The sequence below is a fragment of the Amblyraja radiata genome, chromosome 16 (genome assembly GCF_010909765.2).
Source record: "Amblyraja radiata isolate CabotCenter1 chromosome 16, sAmbRad1.1.pri, whole genome shotgun sequence".
NCBI classification, from domain to species: Eukaryota; Metazoa; Chordata; class Chondrichthyes; order Rajiformes; family Rajidae; genus Amblyraja; species Amblyraja radiata.
Window position 1 is genome coordinate 24,856,264 of NC_045971.1, and position 17,182 is coordinate 24,873,445.

General features: G+C 43.0%; 1 protein-coding gene and 1 long non-coding RNA gene across 3 annotated transcripts in view; one reads left to right on the forward strand and one right to left on the reverse strand.

Moving 5' to 3' along the window:
* Positions 1-448: 448 nt before the first annotated feature.
* Positions 449-10,642, reverse strand: LOC116982062. The gene is made up of 3 exons (XR_004414344.1): positions 10,241-10,642; positions 2,563-2,665; positions 449-1,220 (listed from the first exon to the last, which is right to left on the reverse strand). It is a non-coding gene; the product is annotated as an uncharacterized LOC116982062 (long non-coding RNA).
* Positions 10,643-10,669: 27 nt separating this feature from the next.
* The window catches only part of fam117a (family with sequence similarity 117 member A), a 49,140-nt gene continuing 42,627 nt past the window's right edge, over positions 10,670-17,182 (forward strand). For both annotated transcript variants that reach the window (XM_033035346.1, XM_033035347.1), the window contains exon 1: positions 10,670-11,129. In XM_033035346.1, coding sequence (XP_032891237.1) covers positions 10,787-11,129 — 343 coding nt within the window. In that variant the 5' untranslated portion in view covers positions 10,670-10,786. The remainder of the gene's footprint in view (positions 11,130-17,182) is intronic.

A 17,182-nucleotide genomic window follows, 5' to 3' on the forward strand; every position in this document is an offset into this window, starting at 1 on the left:
ATAACTACCTATTTGGAAAAAGTGAAAAAAAATCTCCAGAAATTGTGAAATGATGTAGGGAAAACCAGGTAAAAAAATGTCATCTTCCTGGAGGACTGGCACTATGGTGCAATTGTTTCCTCACAACTCCGGCCCGGATTCAATCCTGACTCTGTTCCTGTCTCCTTCACTCCATAGATGCTGCTGCACCCGCTGAGTTTCTCCAGCATTTTTGTGTACCTTCTGTTCCTGTCTGGTTGAGTTTGCACAATTCAAAATGTGACTGTATGTGTTCCCTCTGGCTTCCTTTTACATCCCAAATATGTGTGGCCGGATTGATTAATTGACCACTGTAAATTGTGCCTAATGTACGAGTGAGTGGTCTGAAGAAGAGTCCCAACTCGAACCGTCACCCATTCCTTTCTCTCCAGAGATGCTGCTTTTCCCGCTGAGTTACTCCAGCATTTTTTGTCTATCTTCGGTTTAAACCAGCATCTGCTGTTCCTTCCTACAACAGTGAGTAGTGGAGTCTGGAGGAGCTGCTGAGAAGTGGGAAGAATAAACTAGGATTAGTGTAAATAGGTACTTGGTGGTCAGTAGGCTGACGGGCCTTGTTCTATGACTTACATGACATAATAAGAAAATGAGCTCAGTTTCCACTGTGGGTGTGGAGTGATTGGAGAAATGTAAATGAAGAAACATGATATTAAGTGCTGAGAGCAATAGGAATCGGCATCTGGTACAAATACGTACATGGAACAGCATAGGCCAGGAACAGGCCTTTGGCCCACAATATTTTGGACTGAAAATGATGCCAGGTTAAACTAATCTCCCCTGCTTGCACATGGTCCACATCCCTTCATTCCCTGCATATCCACATGGCTATCTAAAAGCCTCTTAAATTCCACTATCGTGACTGTCTCAACCATCACCCCATGTTGCGCATTCCAGGCACCCACCGCAAACCGTGAAAAACACGGCTCGCACATCTCCTTTAAATTATGCTCCTCTCACCTTAAAGCTACCTTCGTGAAATCTCCATGGGTACTTGCGAGAAGAAAGCTGAAACGTCCACGTTAGTTTTAAGTCAGCAGATAATGTTGGAAATGTTGTCCAAATCAGTCTGAAGAAAGGTCCTGACCAGGAATGTCACCTCTCCATGTTCTCCAGAGATGCTGCCTCACCCACTGCCTGACTCCAGCATTTTGTGTCTTTTTCGGGAAACAATCAGCAGGCCAGACCTAAAATTGAAACATGAATTATGTTTCTCTTCCTACTGTTGCAGCTGACCTGCTGAGTATGTCCAGCATTTTCTGTTTTGGTTTTGGGTTTTCAACATCTGCAGATATTTTCATTTAAATTGGCAGACTGTCATAGAGACTTGAATAGATGATATATTAACATGGAGTTTGTGCCCAATTTACAAGCATTAAAGACAGCACTATAAGCTCCAATTTATATATGCACATAGCTTAATAATACTAACATAGGCAACTTTTTTCTGCCTAAATTCATAGCTACAACCTTCAATCCTTACTCAACCTTCGAATATTTTCATCTGACCAGAATGTGCTCAATTCTTCTAACTTAAAAGAAATTCTTCATTGATATTTGCTCAACTTCCATCAATCTAAAGTGTAAACTGTTAATTCTTGAAGCCTAAGCTGCTGATATATACAGTGCTGCTGCTGCATTACACTTCACGCTGCCTCGGCAAGGCAACCAGTATAATCAAGTACGAGTCACACCCTGGTCCACATCCCTTCATCCCTTCATCCCGAGGCTGCTGCATTACACTTCACTCTGCCTCGGCAAGGCAACCAGTATAATCAAGTACGAGTCACACCCTGGTCATTCCCCCTTCTCCCTTCTCCCTTCTCCCATCGGGCAAAAGGTGCAGAAGTGTGAAACCGCTCACCTGCACATTGAGGGCAACAATCCCAGCTGTTATCAGGCAACTGAACCATCCTACCAACAACTACAGAGCAGCCCTGAACCACTATCTACCTAATTGGAGACGCTCGGACTGTCTTTGATCGGACTTCACTGGCTTTATCTTGCACTAAATTTTATTCATGATATTACCTTTATCATGTATCTGTACACTGAGGATGGTTTGATTGTAATCATGTAATGTCTTTCCGTTGACTGGTTGGCAAGCAACAAACATTTTTCACTGTACGTGGGTACATGTGACAATAAACTAATGACTAATATCTTTATAATTTTATATAATTTTATTTTTTTCTCTAATCTTTCCAGAGCCCCCAAAATACATCATTGCCGAGTGTAGGAACTATCCCTGCATCTCAGCACTCCAACCAATGTGCATCCTTCAGGCAGGGATCTTTTACCTGCATAAGCAATGGGTCTAACTCCCATTTGAGTCATCAAGAGTGCACAATGATTTTATTTTGGCCTTTACCAACATGGCTTCTAACCTCCTATACTTCAGAGACTGCTTAGCAGTAAAAAAATCACCATTGCTTGCCCAATATTCTGAGCCGTGTTGTTTAGCATTTTGTAAGGTTCAAGGAGGTTAAAGAATTATTATACAATATCGCAAAATAATTGCGTACTTACAGCCTGCTGTGGAAAATAATGGTCATATGTAACCATGGACTGGTGTACAATCATTTCTAACACCACTGCTCTTGACAGACAGGTCATTGCACATCCAAGAACCCTGCAGATAGAAATAACAGGGCAATCATTGTGTTCAACAAATTAACCCTGTACAGTACTGTGAGTCATGAACTCTATCACTGCATCCTCTTGTGGGACCTCCACTTATTTTTCCTACAATAGACCCTCCCAGAATCATTAACGAACTGAAAGGCAAATGGCCTGGTCTGGAACTCGAGTTCATTCTCAGTAAATAAACCATTGAAACATGGCCTTCATTTGAACTTGCTGGTTTACATGAAATAGAGCCATTGTTGAAATAATTTGTTTAAAGGCAAATTCAAATCATTTTGCTATGCATTTGTTTTCAATTCAGATCTATCTTCCTCAAAGACAATTTGACAACCTATTCAAATCACTTGATGTAGTTGTCAGGAATAGGGCCCAGTTCAGTTAGCACCAGGCAATTACAAACAATATCCCATAGCATCCATCTGCTTTACTGACGGGGGATGTTGTTTCAATTCTCCACTCTTTAGAATAAAAAACGCAGCCTCACAATTAGTCACCGAGTGCCTAGTAGTACACAGGCTGTCAATAACAGGGTCGGTCTGGCTGTGAGGTTTCCATGCATGTCTCAAATGTACTTGGATACTATCCTGTGGGAGTCAGTAATCTGAGGTGTCGCTTCACACCAAGAAAATAAATGTGACTGGAAGTAAAAATCTGAATCTGTTGAATCACTCCAGGGAATGTCCTTTAAATCCTAAATTAATTAATGCAATATTCTTTTCTTCTACTTCTTATCATCCTTTCTGTTGTCTTTTCTTCTTTTTTTTTGTACATTTCCTTTGCACTCTGAAAATGGCATTTGAAGGAGCTGTACAATACGGTAAGATCATCAAGCATTATATCTTATCTCCCTTTTCAGTCAGACTCTGACCTAGGGCCAGAACTATTCAAAAAACAAACCACTCTGTGAATGGATTCTCATTCCTCTAAACAGATAGTTCTATCACTCTGCTCTCAATGTTTTCTGTCCCATTTATTTTATTTATTTTCTCTGTTCTCTTTTTAAATGATTCCATGTCTTATTATGTATTGTCATTAATTTTGAGTTTTCTATTTCCTTTGTGTTTTGGTCTTCCTACACATGGCTGACGGTCATTCACACTCAATGTTTTCTTTGTGGCCTGCCCCAAAACAATTGCTTTCATTCTAGCTGAGTGATGCTGACAATTTTAGTGCCAAAATACTGCACTTGCGTTGCACAGTCTTTGAGAAAATAACATTAAATGATTCAGAGATAATACAACTCCTTCAAATACCATTCTGAGAAATGAAGAAAGGAAGAGAAATGCACAAATGAAAATAACAATAAGTGTCCCACTTCCATTCACGTTTGCTGCAATGCAGCGGCAGCCAGTGTTATTTATGCACATGAAAGTCAATATTCATACTTATTGTTGCAATTAACAATGAATTTTAATTGTATGAATGACATGCATGAATTCAAGGTGAATCCCTAAGATTTCTGGAAGAAATTTACCTTTCTTCCAAGATGATAGGATGAAACAGTCTACATTTAGACTATAGAACATAAAACAGTACAGTGTAGGAACAGACCCTTCGGCCCACAATGTCTGTGCTAAACTTTTATCTGCCTGCACATAATCCCTCCATTCCCTGCATATCCATGTGCCTATCGAAAAGCCTGTTTAGACTTTAGAGATTGTGGAAACAGGCCCTTCAGCCCACTGAGTCCCCGCCGACCAGTGATCACACCGTACACTAGCACTATCCTACACACTGGACACAATTTACATTTTTGTTTACAGAAGTCAATTAATCGACAAACATGTATGGCAGCACGGTGGCACAGCGGTAGAGTTGTGGCCATACAGCACCAGAGACCCAGGTTCGATCCTGACCACGGGTGCTGCCTCTACGAAGTTTGTACGTTCTCCCCGTGACTTGCGTGGGGTTTTTTCAGGAGCTCCGGTTACTTCTCACACTCCAAAGACGTACAGGTTTGTAGGCTAATTGGCTTGGTAAAATTGTAAATTGTCCCTAGTATGTGTTGGATAGCGTTAGTGTGCAGGGATTGCTGGGTGAAGCGGACTCGGTGGGCCGAAGGGCCTGTTTTTGGCTGTATCTCTAAATTAAACTAAAACTGTATGTTTTTTTGGAGTGTGGAAGGAAACCAGAACATCCGGTAAAAAACCACACGGTCACAGGGGGAATGTACAAACTCTGTACAGATAGCACCCACAGACAGAATTGAACCTGGGTCTCTGGTGCTGTAAGACAGCAACTTGAGGGAGTGCAGCGTATATTCACGAGGTTAATTCTCGGGATGGCGGGATTGTCATATGTTGAAGGAATGGAGCGACTGGGCTTGTATACACTGGAATTTAGAAGGATGAGAGGAGATCTTATTGAAACATATAAGATTATTAAGGGATTGGCCACGCTAGAGGCAGGAAACATGTTCATGATGTTGGGAGAGTCCAGAACCAGGGGCCACAGTTTAAGAATGAGGGGTAGGCCATTTAGAATGGAGATGAGGAAAAACATTTTCACCCGAGAGTTGTGAATCTATGGAATTCTCTGCCTCAGAAGGCAGTGGAGGCCAATTCTCTGGATGCTTTCAAGAGAGAGTTAGATAGAGATCTTAAAGATAGCAGAGTCAAGGGATATGGGGAGAAGGCAGGAACGATGTACTGATTGTGGATGATCAGCCATGATCACAGTGAATGGCAGTGCTGACTTGAAGGGCCGAATGGCCTACTCCTGCACCTATTGTCCACTGTCTACAACTGCGCCACTGTGCTTCCCCTCTTAAATGCCACAATCGTATCTGCATTTACCACCATCCTTGGCAGCACGTTCCTGACATTCACCATTCACCCACCCTGTGTAAAAAATATTCGCCCCGCTCACAAAATATCCGAGCAATAAATTATTTGGGGAGGGTGTTAAATTGTTTTAGCACAGGTATGGATATGACTTGCATTAAATTTTCACTGAGCCACATTTACTTCATTCGGGCTAAAACGACAAATTGGTTTATTGATGGAATCTGCTTTGGGAGTTTATGCTGGGAATATGGGGAGGGGGAGGTTGGCAGCTTCGAAACAAGGCTGATTTAGTGCCAGCCTTGATTAACCGGAGCGTGACTGCTCAGCTGACACCGTGTGTTAAATCAGGCATGGGTAAACTGGTGTTTATCAACATGAATGTTGATTGGGGGATCTGAGTACTAGAGATGGTTACTTGGCATATTTAGAGGGTACATGACATGGGATAGTTAGTAAGGCAAGTGGTACAATTGCTGAGGTATGAGACAACATCTTCATTGATCATTACCAAGCATGTGAGATCAGTAAACAGCATGCAGCATTGTGCTTATGTCCTTGGTACCTCACTCTTGGCATTATCCTTGGTTGTGACCTCCTTCCACTGCAGCATGGCTGTTTGCCTGTCTTCCAGGTGCCATACAGATAGAAAACCCCCCTCTTTGTCTCCCAAAAGAATCCTGAGGGGTGTCGGAAGATGAGGGAGTCTGCCTCTCCCCTTTGCTTCCACCAACATTCCCAAATCTGTGAAATAACGCCCATCTGATATTCAAAACTGCCCCTTTAAGAGATGCAGACAAAAGCTCAATCCGTGGTGGCTAACTACAGCTTGTGCTAACCGGTTATGGAATTGGACCCTGTGGGTGATGCCTATGAAAATAAACAACAAGTTTGACATGATATTGTGAGTTTGTTGCATTGGGTCAAACAGGCAGAGGTTAATCACTTATCTTATTCTGACGGCAAGTTACCCAGTACTTTTCAGTTAAACTCCCTTTTGTGTCTCAGAAGAACTGGTAAATGAATTACTATGTTTCTCGGAATAAAATAGTTCAGTTCAGTTTAGTTTAATTTTAGTTTAGTTTAGAGATACAGCGCAGAAACAGGCCCTTCGGCCCACCGGGCCCGCGCCGACCAACGATCCCCCGCACATTAACACTATCCTACACCCACTAGGGACAATTTTTACATTTACTAACCTACAAACCTGTAAGTCTTTGGAGTGTGGGAGGAAACCGAAGATCTCAGAGAAAACCCACGCAAGTCACGGGGAGAACGTACAGACAGCACCTGTAGTCGGGATCGAACCCGGGTCTCCGACGCTGCATTCACTGTAAGGCAGCAACTCTACCGCTGTGCCACCGTGACTGCCCACTAATGTCGTACCGAGGTACACTGAAAAACTTTTAGTTGTGTGCTAACCAGTCAGCAGAAAGACAATACATGATTACAATCAAACTTTTTACAGTGTGTAGATACATGTTAAGGGAATAATGTTTAGTGCAAGACAAAGCCAGCAAAGTCCGGTCAAGGATAGTCCGAGGGACATCAAAGAGATAGATAGTAGTTCAGCAGTGCTCTCTGGTTGTGGTAGGATGATTCAGTTGCCTGATAACAGCTGGGAAGAAACTGTTCTTGAATCGGATGGTGTGCATTTTCACACTTCTATACCTTTTGCCTGATGGAAGAGGGGAGAAGAGGGAGTGGCCTGGGTGCAACTCGTCCTTGATTATGCTGCTGGCCTTGCCGAGGCAACGCAAGGTATAAATGGAATCAATAGAAGGGAAGTTGATGGCCTGGGCTGCATCACCAATTTGCTGCAATTTCCCAAACCTATCTGTGAGGGCATAGGTTTCAGGTGAGAGGGGGTAAGTTTAAAGGAGCTTTACGAGGCAATGTTTTTTACACAGAGTAATAGATGCCTGGAATGAACTGCTGGGGAGATGGCAAATAGCGACATTTAAGAGCATTTTAGACAAACATATGGACAGTCAGGGATAGGAGGGATATAGACCATGTGTAGGTAAATGTCCAGTTTAAAGTTAAATCATGTTTGGCACAGACATTGTTGGCTGAAGATGTTCTATGTAGGAAGGAACTGCAGATGCTGGTTTAAACCGAAGATAGACACTAAAAGCTGGAGTAACTCAGCGGGACAGGCAGCATCGCTGGAGAGAAGGAATGGGTGACGTTTTCAGACTCCAGTCTGAAGAAGAGTCTCGACCGAAACATCATCCATTCCTTCTCTCCAGAGATGCTGCCTGTCCAGCTGAGCTACTCCAGTTTTTGTGTCTATCTGCTCTGTTCTGTTATAAAATGACAAACTGATTAAATATATTTCCATTCACAGCACTGTATAGATAAATTATTTTAAAGCACTCTCCACGTTGTAACAGCCATCCTTCTGCATATCTCCCATGAACCAACTATTCTTTCAATAATATGTTTCTCGTCCAATTATTTATTGTTCCACTCCTTTAAACTCATATCCTTCTACACTACTGCCTTCCTCAAAGACAAACCAAAAGTGCTTCCCATAGGTTCTCTTCTATACACAATCCAATCTGAAATCTTTTTCACAATGTAGAAACAAGGAATCGATGCTGGTTTACCTAGGATAGATACAAAGTGCTGGAATAACGTAGGTGGTCAAGCAGCAATCCTGGAGAACATGGGTAGGTGACATTTCGCATCGGGACCCTTCTTCTCGATCCCGAAGGGTCCCGACCAGAAACATCTTCTATCCATGTTCCCCAGGGATGCCTCCAGACCTGCTGAGTTACCCCAACACTTTGTGTCTTTCCTTGGATTCTTATTCCTTGTTTACTGGCTTTTCAGTTGTGTGTGTTAGTGTCAAAACCTTTACTTTGCAGACATATTTGTCGCACTAAGAATGTACGTTATGTTTCCATTTTTTGAACCTATATATATTTCCTGATTACTTAGCATTTATAGTGTTTTTTGTGATGTGATGGGGCTGCATCTTCATGACTGAAGAATGGCGAATGCAAATTTCATTGTGGGCCTTATTTTCTATCTAGAGATGTTACTTGAGAAAAATAAATAGAGACTTGGAAATAAGAAGATGATCAACTAGTTACCGCTGGGAAGGAACTAAGTACGAAAACTGGCTTGCAATCTAATAAAGCAATCACATTAGTATATTTGATGAACCGTTGACAAGAATAAAACACATTACTCTAGGAGAATTATAAGAGGATAAAAATATTGTGATGTTTTATCTCTTATTGACTATGATGATGATGACACACTATGATTAAACTCAAATTGAATAAAGCTTGAAGGTTCTCATTTGAAGGTAAAGCTAGAATTTTGAGTGGAATATTCTCCCACACACACACACACACAATGTGAAATGTCCAATTCACTTGAAGACTAATCTTCCCGAGATTTCCTTTGGGCCGCCATGCATAGGCTAACTAAGGAAAACCTGCTTCATCTTTATTAAACCACTGTATCGTCGCAGGGATTGCATTCCGATCAGTGTATGAATTGGGATAGATATTTTATTAAGATTGGTGTTCACGCTATCTTTGCAGCTTTTGATCCTACCATCTGCAGTAATCACCTCTCTGCAGCATATATCTGTGTCATCATCTATCAGATACCTGGGTGAGGTAGCTTGTTCATCTTGGCTTATCAACTTAAATTCTGTCACCATTGGATTATCATGTCCTATTGAGACAGATCAAACGTTCTGATGTGATAACTATAATCTAGTGATTGCATTAACACAATAAGGTTGCTTTAACTAAACGCCTGTAACAATTGCTGGAGGGAGTTTGTACGTTCTCCCCATGACCTGCATGGGTTTTCTCCGAGATCTTCGGTTTCCTCCCAAAGACCAACAGGTTTGTAGGTTAATTGGCTTGGTATAAATATTCAATTGTCCCTAGTGTGTGTAGTAACATGTTAATGTTCGGGGATCGCTGGTCAGTGCGGACTCGGTGGGCTGAAGAGCCTGTATCTCTAAACTAAACTAAACAGAATTAGGCCATTGACACCATTACTAATCAAGAAGCTACCAATATCCAATTAAAATGATATATGTGGAAAAATAAACAAAATTGAGTCTTCAGGCAATTCAGATCTTTCAGCAGAACCAAATATTTAGTGTACAATTTAGATTTTGCACAACATACTAGACATCCTCCACAATGACTGGCAGGGTTTCCACCAAATTCCTATTAAGGGCATAGCCATCAATTTATTGAATATAAACAGTTTTTTAAATTTATTATGTTATTTATGAGTACTGTGTTTACAGGACTGTTACAATGCTGCAAGGATGATTTTCCTTGCTGTGTTATTGGTACATATGACATTTAAACACAACACCAGATCAGGATATAAGGCCTGAACCCAGTGTGTTTATTTTCAAAGGAAGAATCAGAGCAGGCAAAAGCTTTGTGGTGTACTGCATACACAGTCTGGCAACACTAGGCCCTTACACACCGGAAATGCTGGCAACTGGAAATATATCAGGATTATAATAAGGTTGACAGTCCTGAATCTAGTAGTGACCTGATCTTAATGTCTTTGCTGATGGAAGATAATGTCAGCTCAGGCGGATGTAACAGGAAATATAAAATAAAAACAATGCACGAACCGCCGGGACAAATCTATGGCAGGTGTGCTTTCTGAATTGCAATAACCAAAATTCAAAGACTTCAACCTGGGTTCATTAGGGAAAGAGAAAGTATTTTTCCGCTCTTGTTATTATTGCTATGACGTCAGAGTCTGGTAGTAAAACTCACCGGGAGGAGGTCACGTGAAGGGGGGGGGGGCGGGCGCCTCTGGATGTGGCGTCACCCGTCAGCGTTGCCATGGTGCGTTTCATGTCGCTCGCCCAATCACAGGCCAGAGTCGAGGACAACCCCCTGGAGTGACGTGGCGGCGATCCAATGGGAACGAGGTAGTTGGAGGCAGGGCCCGCCTTCCCTGAAGCAGCCAATGGGAGGCGGAGAGTGAGGGAGCGCCCCGGGGAGGGGGGGAGGGCAGTGAGGGAGCGCACGAACAATGAAGGAGCGCGGGGAGCGGCCAGTGAGGGAGCGCGGGGGGCGGGGTGAGGGAGCGCGGCCAGTGAGGGAGCGCGGGGGGCGGGGTGAGGGAGCGCGGCCAGTGAGGGAGCGCGGGGGGCGGGACGGGCAAGCAGGGGGGAGCGGCCTCCCCGTGTCTGAGGGAAAGTTAGAGCGAGTGTGAAGCGCGGTGTCGGGCAGTGTGGGAGCAGCCAGGGGCTCTCGTCAGTCCGTCCAGCTGCTGCCCAATTTATTGTTCTTTAAACAAACAGCCCACCCTTCCCGATGGCATCGCAAGTGGCGCCGCGAGTGCGGCCCAGCGGTTCGCCCACCTCCAGCCGCCCGCAGCCGCTCCGAGCCACCGTGCCCTTCCAGCTGCGAGCGGCCGCCGCCAACAACAACAACAGCAGCGGCCCCAGCAGCGGCGGCGGCTCCCGTCTACCCTCCTGCTCGCCGCCCTCCGTCTGCGCCTCTCCGCCGGCGGCAAGCCTCCGCAGTGCCTTTCACACCGTCGCCACTTCCACCGGGCCGGGGGGCGAGCAAGAGGCGGCCTGGCGAGCGCTGCCGTCTGCCGAGAGGAAAACCGGGCACTCCGCCTCCTCCTGCTGCACCGCTGCCGCCAGTAAAGGTACTGCACCTGCCGACCGCCGCCACGGCCTCAGCTACAGCTGCACTGTCATTAACCCCAGCCATTTGAAGCAGACAATAAGTTTTGCTAACGGTGTTTAAATATATCCTTTTCATCTGGTGAACAGCCTTCGATTAACAAACAGCTCATCTTCTCTTTCCATTCCCCTGTTTCTACTCTTCCTTTCTATGTAAACATTCCAGTTTTTGCTCGGAAATCTCTGTTTGCAATGATCTTTATGTATTTCCAAATGTGTATACTATCCCCACAGGAGTGCTTCCCCTTAATGACAAAGCTTGGAATTGCAACCTTTCCTATCAGTAGTCGCTGCAAGTTCTGGAATGGTTTGCACGTATTTTTATATTTGCCAATTCTCTATTTTGTTTTGAATTCTCAACAGAAATAATGAAAAGCCAAATAGCAATGAGATTTAATCGAATGGTGTGTAAAAGTGTCGCCTGAACTTCTAATTTAAGCATTTGTTATGGCTGCAGATGTATCTGGAAACATTGTTTGGGGGAGACAGAAAGGGGAATTGCATTTCATATCGGAAACAGTTTTGTAATTTCATGATAAATTTTACACTTATGTAACGCTACTTAAATGTTGCTGTTTTTTAAGCAAATATATTTTATTACTCCAAAAAAAGAGAATGATTGAATTGTACTTGACGACAGTAATTTTCCCCTTATAACTCAGTCTTGTGAAATAATAGACACGTTCAACTAACACAAAAATCGTTGCATTTTGTAAGCAGTTTTAACCTGAGCAAAATGTAATTATTGTGCAATCTTAATGGATTGCTAACTTGGTTTAACTGTCAGTTCTATAGGTAGGAATAATAATAATGGATGGGATTTATATAGCGCCTTTCTAGAATACTCAAGGCGCTTGATTTGTTTCTCTCTGTTGACTGTCTTGAGAGAGGAGAAAGAAAATGATTTCAAATGACTTAAACTGATCAGTAGATTATACCTAAAGGTAGACACAAAAATACTGGAGTAATTCAGCGAGACAGGCAGCATCTCAGGAGAGAAGGAATGGGTGACGTTTCGGGTCTGAAGAAGGGTCTCGACCCGAAACGTCACACATTCCTTCCTCACAGAGATGTTGCCTGTCCCGCTGAGTTACTCCAGCATTTTGTGTCTACCTTCGATAGCATCTGCACTGCAGTTCTTTCCTACACAGTAGATTATACCTGCAGTGATGAACATAAGTAGCCCAAGTAATGTGCTATCAATTTAGAATCTGTTGGGTTCTGCCATTGCATCTTTAAGTAAAATAGATTTACATATTTAGTGCCTAAGCAGCACAGCTGTGGGTTTTCACAACTCCACTGCTCTTTTGAAATGATGCCATGGGATTTTCTTTCTGTACATATGTAGATTTGAAAGAGGAAAAAGTAGTAGAGGGGATGTGGTCAGTTTAACAAAAAAAAACTCCAGTTCAGCGATCCCTTGGTACTGCAGTAAAGTTTAGGAAATCAAAGCAGCGTAAGACTTGCACAGTGAATGGTAGGGCTCTGGGAACTATTGTAGAACAGAAGGACCTAGGGATACAAGTAATAAGTACTCTGAAAGTGGCATCACAGGTGGTGATGAAGGCTTTTGGCACACTAGCCTTCATCCATGAGGGCATTGAGTTTCGAGGTTGGGACATTTATGTTGCAGTTGTACAAGCCGCACTCGAAGTTGTATTCAGTCTGGTCACCCAGGAATAGGAAAATGACATTAAGCTGGAATGATTTTCGTAAATGTTGCGAGGACTTGTAAGGCATGTAGGAGGAGGGTTGTGTAGGCTTGGACTTTATTCCATGGAGTGAAGGAAGCTGGGAGGTGATCTTGGAGAAGTGCATAAACTCATAAAGGGCAAAAACAGGGTGATACAACAAACTTTCTTCAAGGTTGGGGAATTGAAGAATGTGAGGGTATAGGTTTAAGATGATGGGAAAGATTTTTAGAAAAACCTGAGGCACAAACGTTTCACTTGGGTTGATGTGTATATGAAATGAGTTCTCAGAGGAAGTGGTTGAAGCAGGTGCAATAACAAATCACATTTGGGCAGATACATGGGTGGGGTGAGTTTAGAGGGCTATGGGCGAAACATAGGCAAAAGGGACTAGCCAAGGTTGGGAATCTTGCTCTCAACATGGAAGAGTCTTTTGGAGCTGTATGAGTGTTAGTGGTGGCCATGACATTTGTCCTTGTTTATCTGGAATAGGATTTAACTTGCAAATGACTGCTCAGAGTAGTGTTGTTGATTATTGCTCATGGAAACCTTGTTTTATTCCTCCATCTCGTGCTCTCGGAGTCAAATTTGCATGTTTTCCCTGCAACTGTGGGTTTCTCTCGAGATGCTTTGGTTTCCTGCCACATCACAAAAATGTGAGGGTTATTAGATTAATTGGGTACTATAAATAATCAATATTGTTAGTAGATGGTAGAAGAATTAGCGCATCATAGAGAATAGTTACACAAACAAGTAGGGAATGGAGCAAATAGAATTAGCCTGTATAAAGTTGCCTGGCTGAAAGTAGGGTTATTTTAAGATGGTTAACCTAGGTTATCATTGACATCAATTTGGGTGTTACTGGCAAGACCTATATTTGTTATCCGCTAATTGTTCTTGGGGAAGATTATGGTGAATCAATGCCTTGAGCATTGTAATCCTTTTATTGAGGGTACTCTTCCTGTGCTATTATGTAATGAATTCCAGGAATTTAGACCCAGCAATAATGAATAAGGGGGTCACAGTTTAAGGATAAGGGGGAAATGGTTTAGGACCGAGATGAGAAAAACTTTTTTCACACAGAGTGGTGAATCTCTGGAATTCTCTGCCACAGAAGGTAGTTGAGGCCAGTTCATTGGCTATATTTAAGAGAGAGTTAGATGTGGCTAAAGGGATCAGGGGGTATGGAGAGAAGGCAGGTACAGGATACTGAGTTGGATGATCAGCCATGATCATATTGAATGGTGGTGCAGGCTCGAAGGGCTGAATGGCCTACTCCTGCACCTATTTTCTATGTTTCTATGAAAGAATAGAGATATATTTCTAAGTTTTAAAAAAAAAACACACACACAAAGTGCTGGAGGGTGGGGGTACTCAGCAGGTCAGTCAACATCTGGGGGACATGGATAGGTGATGTTTCTGGTCGTGACCCTGTTTCAGATTGAATTTTACATTTATTTACAAGTTAAGACGTGTGACCTGGAGGACAGTGTTCCCCATGTGCCTGACATCCTAACCTTTGTTGATGGAGATTGTGTGTTTGGGGGGTATTGTTGCAGCCAAAGAAAGGAACTATAGTCCTTAGTAGAAGATAAGTGGATGGATATAGGTGGAGGAAATAAACATTAAAATTGGGTGGGGGTACAAATAAAATACTTGCGTTTTTAGGTGATGTTGAGATCTTTGAGAATCGTTGGAGCTCACTCATCCAGGCAAGTGGTGCATATTAGGTCATACAATAGTGCTTTAGATGATGGAAAATCTTTGGAGAAGAGTTGATCAGTGAAAGATACCAGGCCTATGACCTGTTCCTGCAGCTATGGTGTACATGTTGATCCAGCTGACTTTGCAGTTGATGTATCCTAGATTGTTAATGGCGGCAGACCTGGTGATAGTTATGTTTTTGAATGAAAGAATGCATGGTTAAATGGTATCCACTCCAAATTCAATAACTATATAATTTGAACTATAACCAGAATTTCCTGTTCCTTTTGGCTTATGAAATATGCCTACAGTCCCAATATTTCTGCAAAGACAAGTAGTCTTTAAATGAAACTCTGCAGTTCACAAAATATTTTAACGACAGAAGTAAATGGCACTTTCTTACAACGCCAATGAAGAGAAAAACATTTTTTTGGTACAGATTGCCTTTTTTAATCCCAAATGTACTGAGCAGGAAAGTGGCTCGACAGGAATCCAAAATTGCAGCTTTCAAACTTTTTTTGCCAAAGCAGTTTATGTGAGTATTTGGTCAGCTTTTTTTGAGTGCAGATTTTGTGATCTAAACCAGTCAACCTTTTCCTCGATGGAGATTGGCTTCTATTTCTGAGCTGCATATGGGGAGGGTCCTGTTGTGAGTGGCACACATGTTCCAGTTAGCTACACAATCTCATTTTCATGCGGTGCCACCCTTCCTTGTGAGATCGGCTACTATCTACTGTAGTTTGTTTGACTGCTCTAAATATTTGCTGGTTGTAGCACTTTGTTCTTTGTTCCCATGCATGCTTGCTACAGCTGTTGAAAGCTGAAGGGCTGGATTTTGTGATGAAATAGTAATCTTTGTGTATCGTACTTACTGAAATATGACTACATTCAGGAAAATTAGCAAATCCCCAAATTATTTATCTTGGGATGGAGCTGTGGGACCTCAAGTTTGTCATGCAATAGCTTTGTCATACATTCGGCATAGACTGGTCTTAACAACAAATTGATTTTTATGAGAATTTTGTAAAGTAAAGCACATCTGAGAGGAGCATTGTCCAGTTTTGCTTGCCATGTGAGCCATAAATACTGAAATATTGAGATTGGCAATGAAAGGACTTGAGATGAGGCAAGAGATAGGGACGGAATGAAGGTGGAGGTATTTTAAGGCATTGTTCCAAATACAGAAGCAATTAATGCAGAAGTGGAATAGCAGATTCCATTTTTCTTTTCACCTCAAATTACTAAAACAGGAAAAATTGTCAAATTCATAATCTTATCTGTTTGTGCGTTGTTTTTAATATTTCACTAAATGAATTTGTCTCGTGATGGTTGAATCTTATTATTCATGCTGCTAAATTTGAGTTTGATTCTCGAAAATAGGCATATTAATGAGAATAGACCTAACAATTCCAAAATGAGTATCCATGGTAGGCTCAATTTAATCAAGTACTGAATGAAAGCTTCTCTAAAACCTTTTTTTGTAATGAGTGGAGACATTTCTAAGTTCCCAGTGGAAAGGATTATTTTGTACAAAATCAATGTTTCATTATGTGTATAGGAAAGAACTGCAGATGCTGGTTTAAATCGATGGTAGACACAAAATGCTGGAGTAACTCAGCGGGACAGGCAGCATCTCTGGAGAGAAGGAATGGGTGACGTTTCGGGTCGAGTCCCTTCATACTGATATCAGGGGAGTGGGCAGGACAGAGATAGAATGTAATCGGAGACAGCAATACTGGTGGGAGAACTGGGAAGGGGGACAGGATGGAAGGAGAGGGAAAGCAAGGGCTATTTGAAGTTGGAGAAATCAAGGTTCATACCGCTAGTGTGTAAGCTACCCAAGCGAAATATGAGGTGCTGTTCCTCCAATATGCGCTGGGCCTCACTCTGACATGGTCAGATTGGGAATGGGAGGGGGAGTTAAAGTACTGAGCAACCGGGAGATCAGATGGGCTGAGCGGAGGTGTTCAGCAAAACGATCGCCGAGCCTGTACCTGGTCTCGCCGATTTACAGGATTTGACACCTGGGACAGCGGATACAGTAGACAAGGTTGGAGGAGGTGCACGTGAACTTCTGCCTCACCTGTAAAGGCTGTCGGGGACCTTGGATAGTCGAGGGGGGCGGTAAAGGAACAGGTGTTGCATCTCCTGCGGTTGCACGGGAAAGCACTTGAGGAGGGGGTGGTTTGCGTGGGAAGGGATGGGTTGACCAGGGAGTTGCGGAAGGAATGGTCTCTACGGAAAGCAGAAAGGGGTGGAGATGAAGTTGTAGCCAGTAGTGGGATCCCGTTGGAGGTGGCGAAAATGTTGGAGGATTACATGCAGTATGCGACGGCTGATGGCGTGGAAGGTGAGGACAAGAGTGACTCTGTCATTATGAATGGGGGGAGGGGGAGCAAGAGTGGAGCTGTGGGATGTAGAGGGAGTGGAAGAGGGGAACCCCCCGTTTCCTAAAGAATGAGGACATCTCCGATGCCCTGGTATGGAAAACCTTATCCTGGGCGCAGATGCGGCGTAGACTGAGGAATTGGGAGTAGGGAATAGTCTTTACAGGAAGCAGGGTGGGAAGAAGTGTAGTCTAGGTAGCTGTGGGAGTCAGTGGGTTTGTATCTAGATAGCAA